Source organism: Myxine glutinosa, chromosome 13 (assembly GCF_964187855.1).
Source record: "Myxine glutinosa chromosome 13, kmMyxGlut1.1, whole genome shotgun sequence".
Classification (NCBI taxonomy): Eukaryota; Metazoa; Chordata; class Myxini; order Myxiniformes; family Myxinidae; genus Myxine; species Myxine glutinosa.
The window spans coordinates 50,968,866-50,981,305 of NC_136273.1; the positions used below are offsets into that span (position 1 = coordinate 50,968,866).

The window sequence follows — 12,440 nt, forward strand, 5'->3', positions numbered from 1 at the left end:
TTCGAGTGCAGACGGCTGGGATAAAATCCAGCATCTGGAAAATCATAGTTTGCAGCTGGCTACCGGGGTAACGTCCCCCATCATAGGGCGTGGTTTTGTAACCCTCAAGTTGGGGTCGGTAAAGAGGGAGATAGAAGTTTGGGTGGCGGAAGTGTGCGACCCATGCCTACTCGGGTTGGATCTGTTGACTGCCAGCGGTTGTAAAATCGAATTGTGCTGGGGGACCCTGCAAGTGGGAATAGATGAGCTGCCATTGGACGGGGTGAGCATGGCCGAGAGTACGGAGCTAGAAGCTTCTGAGGCCCTGTCCATTACCCCAAGGGCCGAGGCCATAGTGCCGGGCCGATGGCTAGCTCGCCCAACATGGCAGGAGTCCTGCGGCCTAGTCGAACCGGTGGCAGCGCAGTCCATCCCAGGTTTAGTCGTGGGCCGCACCCTAGTGAAAACGGACGGGCCGGTGGTGGCCGTCTGAGTAATTAATATTAGTACAGAACCACGCACTATAGGACGGGGCACGAAGATGGCCGGCTGCACCCCAGTTAATGAAGTGGCGGCAGTGAGGGACGAGAACGTCCAGCCAAGCCGGCCCCAGAGGGAGTCCCTAGGAAATGGTAGGAATTGGCCCGATCCCATTTGTGAGATTGTAAATCGGAGTAGCGTAGAGTTGGAGGAAACCCAGATGGAGGCCTTACACAAATTAATTGAGACCCATTTGGATATCTTCTCCTTGTCCTCCGAGGATATTGGACGTACGGGTCTGGTGAAACATCAGATCCACACCGGTGAGGCCCGGCCTATTCGTCAGCCCGCCCGACGGCTCCCTTGGAGCAAGAGGGAGGAGGCTGATGAGCAGGTAGAAAAGATGCTCGATGCAGGTATCATTGAGCCCTCGGGAAGTCCTTGGATGTCACCTGTTGTGTTGGTCAAAAAGAAAGATGGGACCACGCGTTTCTGCGTGGACTATCGCCAACTGAACAACGTGACACTCAAAGACTCATATCCCCTGCCAAGAATTGACGATACCCTTGATGCCGTTGCGGGCTCAAATTGGTTCTCAACCTTGGACCTCAAGAGTGGGTATTGGCAGGTGGAAATGGATAGGGCAGGGAAGGAGAAAACGGCATTTTCCACAGGTAAGGGGCTGTGTCAGTTCACTGTGATGCCGTTTGGTTTGTGTAACGCCCCCGCCACCTTTGAACGATTGATGGAGTATGTACTGGGCGGCATGCCATGGCAGTCATGCCTGGTGTACCTGGATGACGTCCTGGAGCATGCTAAAACATTCCCCCAAGCAATAGCTAATTTGGACCAGGTGTTTGGGTGCCTCAGACAGGCAGGGTTGAAGCTGAGCCCGAGTAAGTGCACTTTGTTTGCTACAGAGGTGGCCTATCTAGGTCACGTCATTGGTCGCGAGGGGGTAAAAACAGACCCAGGCAAAATTACAGCGGTAGAGGGGTGGCCCGCACCACGTACCATCAAGGAGGTGCGGGGATTTTTGGGACTCTGCTCCTACTACCGGCGTTTTGTGGCAAAATTTGCAGAGTTGGCCCGGCCCCTTCACCGGCTTACAGAGAAGGGGGCGAGATTTATTTGGACAAGGGAGTGCCAGGAGGCCTTCCAAGCATTGAAGGGGTGTTTGACATCCGCACCCATTCTAGCTTACCCCACTAGTGACGGGACATTTACCCTGGACACGGATGCAAGCCAGGAAGGATTGGGCGCGGTTTTGTCCCAGGCACAGGGGGGCGTGGAGAGAGTGATCACGTATTATAGTCGGGCCATGAGTAGGCCCGAGCAAAATTATTGCATCACTCGTAAAGAGTTATTGGCGATGCTGGCTGCCATGAGCCATTTCCACTCGTACTTGTACGGGCGGAAATTTCTGGTTCGAACTGACCATTCCTCCCTGCAATGGCTCGTCCGGTTCAAGGAACCTGAGGGCCAAATTGCAAGGTGGTTGGAAAAGTTGCAGCAGTACGATTTCAGTGTGACCCATAGGGCCGGGAAGGCCCATGGGAATGCCGACGCACTCTCTCGATGTCCTTGTTTGGGGGAAAACTGTAAATTTTGTGCGAGACACGAGGAGAGGGAGCAATTGGCAGACTCCACCCCTACCCTCATAGTCCGTGCAACCCGGGTAAGAGGGCCAATCTTGCCACTAACCGCCGATGAAGAATTTGGAACTTTGGCTTGGAGCAAAGCCCAGGGGGAGGATCCTGTACTGGGACCGCTGTACGAATGGGTTCGATTAGGGAAAATACCTAATGGGGAAGAGGTCACCCCCCTCGGGGTGCCAACAAAGGTATATTGGGCTCAGTGGCAAACCCTGGAATTGAAAGGTAACATCTTGTATCGCAAATGGGTAGAGATTCCCTCTGAGAGAACTTCCTGGCTGGTGATAGTCCCAGACAAAATCAAAAACACCATATTACAGCAGGTGCATGGTACCTGCTCCGGCGGCCATTTGGGCAGGACAAAGACAACATCTCGGGTCTGCCAGAGGTTCTATTGGGTAAATATTGGGCGCGATATACAGGACTGGTGTCGGAGATGCGACGCCTGCACTGCTAAAAAGGGACCAGCACGGAGGATGAAGGCCCCCCTTCAATTACACCAGGTGGGGGCCCCCCTTGAGCGGGTGGCTATGGATATTCTAGGACGACTACCCCGCACCTGCCAAGGTAATAGGTACATCCTCGTTGTAATGGACTATTTCACCAAGTGGCCGGAGGCCTATGCCCTCCCCAACCAAGAAGCCGGGGTGGTAGCACAGGCCTTCATGGAAGGAATTGTATGTCGGCATGGGATTCCGGAGGAGCTGCACAACGACCAGGGTCGAAATTTTGAAAGTCAATTGTTAAAAGATGTGTGCAGGCTCCTGTCAATTATAAAGACAAGAACAACGCCCTTAAGACCTCAATCTGACGGGATGGTGGAAAGATTCAACCGAACCCTGGTTCAACAATTGGCATTGTTCACCACCCCCCGTCAGGACGACTGGGACGAACATCTCCCGTATTTGTTAATGGCCTACTGAACTAGCCAGCATGGGGCCACCGCATGCAGTCCAGCGTGGCTCATGTACGGGCGGGAGTTGCGGGCTCCCGCCGATCTGCTATGCGGTCCCGTGACAGAGACCTCTAATAGACCGCCAGGGGAGGGCTATGCACGTCACTTAGAGGAAGGCATGGAGAGGGTCCATGCCTTCGCACGCCGCCAGCTTCAGCTGGCGGGTGCCAAAATGAAGCGCAGGTACGACCACCGGAGCCAGGGGAGTCAGTATTCTCCGGGGATGAAGATTTGGTTCTTCAATCTCTGGAGGCGGAAGGGCAGGTGTCCCAAACTCACCTCACCCTGGCAAGGCCCTAAGATTGGCCCTGCTGGCAAATAAAAACGGACACGGTTTGTACCTTGTATTCTGGTGTGTCAGGAAAGAAGACCCTTTAGTTTTTATTATGGCACACCGAAGACGAAGCAGGAAGCAAGAAGATGCAGCCAAGCAGCAGCCAAGCAGCAAATGTGACATTTTAATATGACATTTGAAGTGTGAACTGTTTTTGTGTATTGGTGCATTGCTGTGTTTTCTCCCCTCCAAACTTCTTTCCAAAAGAACAGGTCCTGGGTTATAGAACTGTAAATAATTAGTTTAGTGTTGTGAATAACATGCTCCCCACCGGCTTTATGTGTAGTTTGAGAATCAATTTCCGCAATTCGGTTAGCTGTGGGTGTGAATCTGTTAGTTAGTTACACAACGCAGTAGGTGGGACATATCTAGTGTTGTAAAACTGTCGCATACAGGGTGTTAGATTAAATGTAGAGGGAAACCACATCTAAGTGTCACACGTAATTTTAAAACTAGTCCCAAACCTTTCTCAAAACCGGTCGTTCTCACCTGTGTGGGTTCAACTCGGGGATGAGTCTGGCAAGGGAGGGGGGCAGTGCTACGGTTTTGAGATTTGCACATATTGATCATTAAAGGTTAAAGGGTTGCTGCCCATAGTTAGTCCACGAGCAACATGTAGGCCCACTTGTAGTATTAGTTATGTCATAGTATGTGTAAGTATGGGCCACATCCCCTATTAATATCTGTGTTGTGTAAAGACATGAGATTAAGTCCCGTTCATTTTGCGTCCACCCTCCAATTCCACCTCGATGGGCGGAATCCATCCCGCGCCCCATTTGGCTGCCCGCTCAGTTTGTTAAGCATTGGCTGCTCAACCCAGTTTGTTACGCATCGGCTGCTCACTAGTCGAGTGACACGAGGTAGGCCTGAGAAGGAGGAGCTCGGGGTCGGGGTGGGGGCGGCGTTGAGATCGGAGCGTCAGAGGCGATGACGGTAAGAGCCACCAGCCAATCAGGGCTCTAACGGCATATCATGATAGGGCATGGAGAGGCGCGTCTGGTGAGTTTGAGAAGGTTCGCGGGGCGTGCCTATATAAGTCACTGCACAAAGAATGAGAACAGGACTGATCGAGAGGACTCGCAGAGGAGAGAACGGGACTTGTTACAGAGAGGACTTGTCGGCAGGAGAACTTGACTCGCATCACTCGCTTTGAGGCTTTGAACTGTACCTCGCAGTATAACGTATGCGCCAGAGGGGAGGAAGAAGAGGCGTTGGCGATACGAGTACACGGCTGCAGCCAGATGCGCCGGTGGCGAATAGCGCCTACTTCAGCCACGCGAGTAGACGCGGATAAACCTGCCAGTGATTAACCGCCAGAGCCCACACCCTACAGTTTGCCCCGTAATAACCCTGTGCGTACAAGACGACACGCGGAGAGCTCCTGCCTTCTCCTCCTTCCATCTTCACGGGACGAGCCGGAGACCGGAGGAGCTGCATGAGAGCCATCCCTGGACGCGCGAACCATCATCCTGCAGCTGCAATCCCCGTGGGAGTGTGTGTGTGTGTGTGTGTGTGTGTGTGTGTGTGTGTGTGTGTGTGTGTGTGTGTGTGTGTGTGTGTGTGTGTGTGTGTGTGTGTGTGTGTGTGTGTGTGTGTGTGTGTGTGAAACGGGCCCGTTTGTCCTGGGTATTAAGTAAGACTGTCTGAGGCTGCACTGTGTCCCCTTTTTCTTGAACCAGTGTATAGTGTAAATAAACCTGTTATTCCTTTTTCCAATTCGATCGCCTCTGTGATTTCGCCATTGACTAGGCATGGCACAAATAAGATCGCTAGAACCGGGTTCACCATCTAAACGGCACGGATCGCGTGTACGCACCGCTCGGCATCTCAACGCGCGTGGTTCGTGCGGGGCTTATTTCCTCGTTTAGGGCAGCGCGAGTAATTAGGTAATAGCGAATTCTAGTCCTAATACCCTATTTCGCGCTGTCCGGAAGGGACGTCATAGGTCCCGGGTCCCGCCAGGCCAGTCAAAGACATGGGGACTAATCCCCCCTTGGTAAGGGGAGAAGGCCGGGGGCAGATCCGCAACAATATAATCAAAACATGTGTGCTCGTGACAGAAGGCACACGTTTTCAGTCTTCAGCCAAATAGCCTTTTCTCATTTTTTTTTTATCCTGCCCAACATCCTCCTCTCATATTAAAATTCGGTGCTTCTCTGTACCTTTGTACTCCTCGGCACAATTTGAATTTGAATGTAGAAACTCTTTTATGTCAGCCAGACGGGATTACCACGATGCGGATGCGTTGTAATCGTAATTTATCAAAGCCTGATTGGTTCTTGGCCTATTTAGAATTGCCATCAGAATCCATAATGGAAGATACCTGGGGGGCCCTATGTTCAAATATCACATACAGTACTATGTTGACTTATCCATTGTCTAATAATGTCCTTGGTTTACATGTGTGATACATGTACAAGCTCCACCGTAAACTTTCGATTGCTGTTTCAAAAATAAATGAAAAGCCTCGAAGCTTGATCCTTGCAAACATCTTTTTTTTTGGCTTTTCTCCAAACCGCGGCTACGAGTTTTCCTCACTCGGGACCCGTATGCCATTGTGTGGCACAAATGGTATTTTGGGAAGCTATTTCCAGAAACGGTTGTGATTTGTTTCATAGCTACAGCATTAATCAAAAGTTTTTAGCTCGCTGCGCGATGCAATCGGGCCCTGATTTGATCAGATTGACGGGGTTGAAGTAGTCTTGCTGTAACTTGGATTTCGTTTTCGTTGAATTGCTAAAGCACTGCTCTTCATGCACTCCGTTCCTGAAAAGGTCAACAGAGTTGCATACCTGGAGCGTGCCCCCTGCAAATATTTTTTCACCAAGCGTCCAATCATTGCAGGTCTTGGAATCGGGGAAGGGCGAGCAGAGCGGGGACAACTTCACCGTTGCTCTATTTGATCACGAGCTGTTTGCCATTTCCTAATGTGATTCGTGAGTTGCCAGAAGCGCAATTTCTGCATTTGCTTTCCTCTGGATGGCATTACAGCTAAGCATTTATAACGGCATGAGAGTGGGTGATTAAAAACAAACATCATACAAGCACGAAGATGGTATTTACTCAATCAGCTTCCAAGATCTTGCGTTATTCCGCAACATCATCAGAATTATGGGAGGTGAACAAACGATTGAACAGCTGAATATAGAAAGGAAAAGGTACATATTAACGTGTCATAAGACGGGAAGGCAGAGAAAGCTAAAATCACCAGTGGCGTGGATAATTGTTTTTAATAGTACCCACTGTGGTGAAGGAGACTCAAAAGGTTAGACAAGGACAAGGCTTTACGTGGTGAGGTGGGTTCAGTCCATGATGGTGTACCTGTCCTACGTTGTTTACAAAAATACCTGTACCTCTAGCCGCACGTACAGAAAGGCTGTTTTGTGAAAATTTGTTCAACAACAGTTAGTGTTTACAACAAAACAACCTTTTTCCAGCTGGGCATTGCATATATGAACTGAGGCGCGTGCGATTTGCACTTCTGGAAGCAGAAGAGCTCTCTTCCGATCTCTTCCGGTCGTTCGATTTGGACTCTTCTCTTCTCGGAAGCTCTTCTGCCTCTTCCCGTTATCCAGCAGAAGAGGCGGTTAGAAGAGGAAGAGGAAGAAGAGGCGGAAGAGAAGAGGTTATACTTACGCAGCAAAACTTGCAAGTGAAAACACAATCTGGATATTTGCATCAACTTGTGATGTAGTGTCATCTTTGTCTAATTCTTCCATCATGAGCGCGACTAATACAGGTTTGGCCGCCATCTTGCTTCTCTTCTGCCTGTTCGGCGCAAAGCAATCTTCCGGAAGAGGCTTCTGTCTTCGGAAGAGACCAAATCGCACGCGCCTCTGGAGAGTTCATAGAACACCTTACCCCGTGAAGTCTTGAGCAAAAGGAAATTGGTAGGGTCTTACTCTTGCTTTGTGTTTTCGAGCACAATGTACATTTTTGACGAGCCGTCATTTTGTCTGAATCTTGATCTTCCCCAACGTTGAGAGCGTGAGCGGCAAATATGATTGGTGAAGATGGCGTAATGTTTTGTCGAAGTACTGCTAAACTGGAGGTTTTGGGAAGTGATAAGAAGGCGATTTGTGCTTTGTGTTCAAGTATATAATTCAGTTTAAATAATATACAGGTTTTAAAGGACGGAGAAAAGAAAAAGTGTTTTCGGCAGTTTACCACCATTGATACTGCATCTTTTACACCACCTTATTTAACGTGTTACATGAGTTCGGGTTTGCGTCCTTCATGACGTCATTAAAAACGGTAAGTTTCCTCTTTGGAACGATTCCAATTTTGTTTGACTGCCGGACAGGCGGACAGACAAAATAATTACCTTCCACCTCTGTGCGCATGCGCGATCGGGACAGGATTCCGTGCAATTTGTTAAATTCAGAGCCAAATAAACTGCAGGTTTGTGTTCCGATTCACGTTCCGATTCGTGTTCTGCAGTGTTCAAAATATATAATATAAAATTGAAAGTAAGCAGTTCCTCAATCAATAGACTGTCGTCTGCAGACAGGACGACAGTCACATTCAAAGTGAACTGATTGCTTTACCCCGCTTTGCGCTTCGCGTGTGGGGTAATAATGCATGACTTGCCTATCCCACATAATCCAATCCACAAAGTCCAATCAGTAATTGTGACCTGTTAAAAGCATAATTTGCTGTAATTTCATTGCCCTTTTCAGTATTTGGGGTTGTTTTTTTTGGATCATTGTGCGATTAATCTTTTATTTTTGCGAATGTTTGCTCGTCACGGCTTCAATTTTCTGGAATTGGTCTCAACGCTGCCACAGTTTGGCTTTCCATGCACCAGTACTTTATTTAACAGCTGGCTGACTCGTACAAGTATTTAAAAAAAACTTTCATATAACACTGAGAATTCTGTATTTTTCTTGTGCTGAAATGAAACTTTCTTTCAGAATACATTTGTACATAAACTCCCTAAATTGGCATGTACCCGAGTGCAATTTGACTTGTTATGGCATCACTTGTATAGTTTGGGGGTTGTGGGGAATTTTATCCTTCAAAATTAGTTTTTTTTTATCTCAATTTTAGTAAGGGCTGGTAGGATAGGATATCTTAAATGTACGCACACTCACCTTTCAATTGTCTAGCCTGGGTTTCAACCCCAACACAGCTATAAACTGTCATTCTGGTGTTTCACAGCCAGGGTGATTCATCAATGTGTGTGCTGTCCCTTGGATGGACGTTAAAACGGCCGTCCTGTCTGCCGCCATTCGTTGGTGGACGTTAAAGATGACATGGGGTCCTTCGTGAAGAGTATACAAGCTATTGCTGGCAACATGGCCAAACTTCAAATTCCTGCTTATTTTATCGACTATCTTGCTTCAGGGTGACGTCCCATCCATGGTTGATAACCCTAGCCCAGAAACTGCTTTGGCAGATCTGAATATGTAACGATATCTGACCCTTCGGTCTCGCCTTTTGAGAAACAACAGGCCACCGCCAAGGGGGGGGCATGCACATGTGATTGCCAGGTAACTAGTTGGTTGTCTCCTTCCTCAGGAATGAAGTCCATTATTGAAGAATTTCCTGACTTCACTGTGCTGACTACAGAAGTGCATCCGGTTGCCCCGACACACTTCGGAAAGAAATATTTTGGAACAGACTGAAGATTGAAGATTTTATTACCTTCGCCAGAGAAGAGGGTATTGCATTTGAGTCCGTCTGTTACTTGCCGGAAAAGATTCCGGCAAGTATGTTGATCTGTTCGTTTGTCTGTCTGTCTTTGTCTGTCTGTCTGTTTGTCTTTTTGCAGCACTGCGTCTACACCGTTGCACGTAGAATCGCCAAACTTTGCACACATAATGGTCTTGCCCTCTAATATACTGTGCCCCAATGATGACGTCATCGGTCACGTGGTTTGGCCGCCATCTTGGAAAAACCAAAAAAACGTTGCATCTCTATGTCTCCGAAAGTGCTGAATAGAAAAAATGGAGACATTGCTCATTGTAACGAACCCTCCATGGGGAATAAAATATGTGAATGATGATGTCATCGGTCACGTTGTTCGGCCGCCATCTTGGAAAAACCGAAAAACGTTGCCCCTCTATATCTCCGAAAGTGCTGAATAGAAAAAATTGAGACATGGCTTATTGTAAAGAACTCTCCATGGGGAATAAATATTTTAATGATTATGTCATAGGTGCCTCCATTATGACGTCATAATTCGACAAGTACAAAACTTAATCGGTCAAGATGAAATTTCTTGAGCATCATCAAGGAATAAATTAGTTTTTGAAAACAAATAATGATGACGTCATCGGTCACGTGGTTCGGCCGCCATATTTGTCCAAAATGGCCGATAAAAAAGTCCATTCCGGCAAGTCCTCGGTCTCTGACCGATTTTTCATCCGTTTGTCTGTCCGTTTGTCTGTCTGTTTGCAGCACTACGTCTGCAGTCTACACTGTTGCACGTAGAATCGCCAAACTTTGCACACGTATTTGTCTTGCCCTGGAATAGACTGTGCCCAATTGATGACGTCATCGGTCACGTGTTTCGGCCGCCATCTTGGAAAAACTTTGCACCTCTATATCTCCGGACGTGCTGAATAGAAAAAATTGAAACATGGCTCATTGTAAAGAACTCTCCATGGGGAATAAAATATGTTAATGATTATGTCATCGGTCACGTGGTTCGACCGCCATCGTGGAAAAACCAAAAAACTTTGCACCTCCATATCTCCGAAAGTGCTGAATAGAAAAAATTGAGACGTGGCTCATTGTAAACAACTCCATGGGGAATAAAATATGTTAAAGATGACGTCATCGGTCACGTGGTTCGGCCGCCATATTTATCCTAAATGGCCGATAAAAAAGTAAATTCCGGCAAGTCCTCGGTCTCTGACCAATTTTTCATCTGTTTGTCTGTCTGTACGCAGCACGACGTCTACACCGTTGCACGTAGAATCGCCAAACTTTACACACGTATTTGCCATGCCCTGGAATAGACTGTGCCCAATTTTTAACTCTCTCGGCCCGAGGCCTCCATTATGACGTCATAATTTGATAATTTGACAAGTACAAAACTTCGTCCAATCGAGATGCAATATTTCTTGAGCGACATGACGGCATAAACTGGTGGAGGAAAAAAAATAATGATGACGTCATCGGTCACGTGGTTCGGCCGCCATCTTGGAAAAACGGAAAAACTTTGCACCTCTGTGTCTCAAAGTGCTGAATAGAAAAATTGAGACATGGCCCATTGTAAAGAACTCTCCATGGGGAATAAAATATGGAAATGATGATGTCATAGGTCACGTGGTTCGGCCGCCATCTTGAAAAAACCGAAAAACTCGATCCAAAATGGCCGATAAAAAAGTCCATTCCGGCAAGTCCTCGGTCTCTGACCGATTTTTCATCTGTTTGTCTGTCTGTTTGTTTGTCCGCACAGAATAAATATGATTTTCTCTGCAACTGTTGGTCCGATTGACAGGAAATTTTCACCATAGGTGCAACTCCACCTGTATGATTTTTTAATGATAATTATGATGTCATAGGTCACGTGGTTCGGCCGCCATCTTGGCAAAATCGAAAAACTTTGCACCTCTATATCTTGGAAAGTGCTGAATAGAAACAATTGAGACATGGATCATTGTGGAGAACTCCCCATGGGGAATAAAATATGTTAATGATGATGTCATAGGTGCCTCCATTATGACGTCATAATTCGACAAGTACAAAACTTCATCCAATCAAGATGAAATTTCTTGAGGGCCATGTTGGCATAAACTGGTGGAGAAAAAAAAATAATGATGACGTCATCGGTCACGTGGTTCGGCCGCCATATTTGTTTTAACACAGAAGCCTTGAAAACCACTGAAAATACATCCTGGCGAGGGTTTGGAATCTCTGATTGCTCTTTTTCTTGTTCTTGCTAATGCGCTGTGCAATGTGCTACAAACGGACACCTGCATTTCCAGAAGGAAGGAGTGAAAGAGCCAATTTGACTTGAGCCAAAAGGTTAGTCTGATCACATTTTACTGTCCACATGACCTGTAAGTTGTGTCATTTTGTGTAGTGTTGATCATAAAATGAATATTTATTTTCCTTTTTAGTGTTTTATACATACAATGTTTTTTTTTAGTTTTTTTTTTATATATTATCCAACCACAAACATAAATGCATCACAAGAACAGTTCCGCGTTTTGTAGAATTGAGTGGTGGGACCGTGGGTGTTCACATAATCAATCCCACGTCAACCCCACTATGGCCCTGCACTTATCACTAACTCTGTGCTTGCTGAGCCAACTGTGTACGAAATGTCATTTATAATGTGCAGGCCCTTTGCGCTGAATGCCACATCGGGCACGCCATGGAGATAAAGTGTATTTAAAAAAGATAAGTTCTTCCTAACACCCAGCTTGGCGGTTGCCCAATAGTTATCTCTCTCTGCAAATCCCCCAATGAATGATATTACTGATATCCTGTGTTTCAGCTCGAATAAATTTGCTTCGCTAAGGACTCGGCTTTACTTCCTAATGTGTGTGCGTGGAATTTGAGGCGTTGATTGTCTTAAAAAATAAAAGAAAAAAAACTTTACAATAGTAATGCAGTTCAGGGTAAGAAGTGAAAGTGTTACGAATATAATATAATAACAAGAGGGAGGCAGAGTTGCTTTGCAATGCATGTCCCCTTTGGGTGTGATATTTTTCTAAGTCCGAAAAGGGCATGCCTCTGTGAAAAAAATGACGCAACTCCCTGAAACTCAAACTTGTCCTTGAACTTATCATAATAAAGCCATGCACCAAGTTTCAGTTTAATATGTTAAAGGGTAAGGGCGAAAAGGTTAAAAAACACAGGTGGGATGGACAGACAGAGAGCAAACCCATAGCCCCCTCAGGTGAAACCGCTAGTGGCCGAACAGTGATGAAATATTCTTTCTCATGGTAAGTGAAATGTGCTCCAACATCTCCTAATTATTTTTCACCATTAGAAAGTAGGTTTGTCGGCTTTACAGTACCTTACATTTTATACAACTAGTGGGGTCACCCGTGGGAATCCCACGGGCATGGAGATTGGA

General features: G+C 46.8%; 1 protein-coding gene across 1 annotated transcript in view; it reads left to right on the forward strand.

The window, feature by feature from the left end:
• UPRT (uracil phosphoribosyltransferase homolog) overlaps positions 1–11,881 on the forward strand; it is an 84,255-nt gene extending 72,374 nt beyond the window's left edge. The window contains exon 7 of the mRNA XM_078767457.1: positions 8,924–11,881. Coding sequence (XP_078623583.1) covers positions 8,924–9,030 — 107 coding nt within the window. The 3' untranslated portion in view covers positions 9,031–11,881. The remainder of the gene's footprint in view (positions 1–8,923) is intronic.
• The last annotated feature ends 559 nt before the right edge of the window (positions 11,882–12,440 follow it).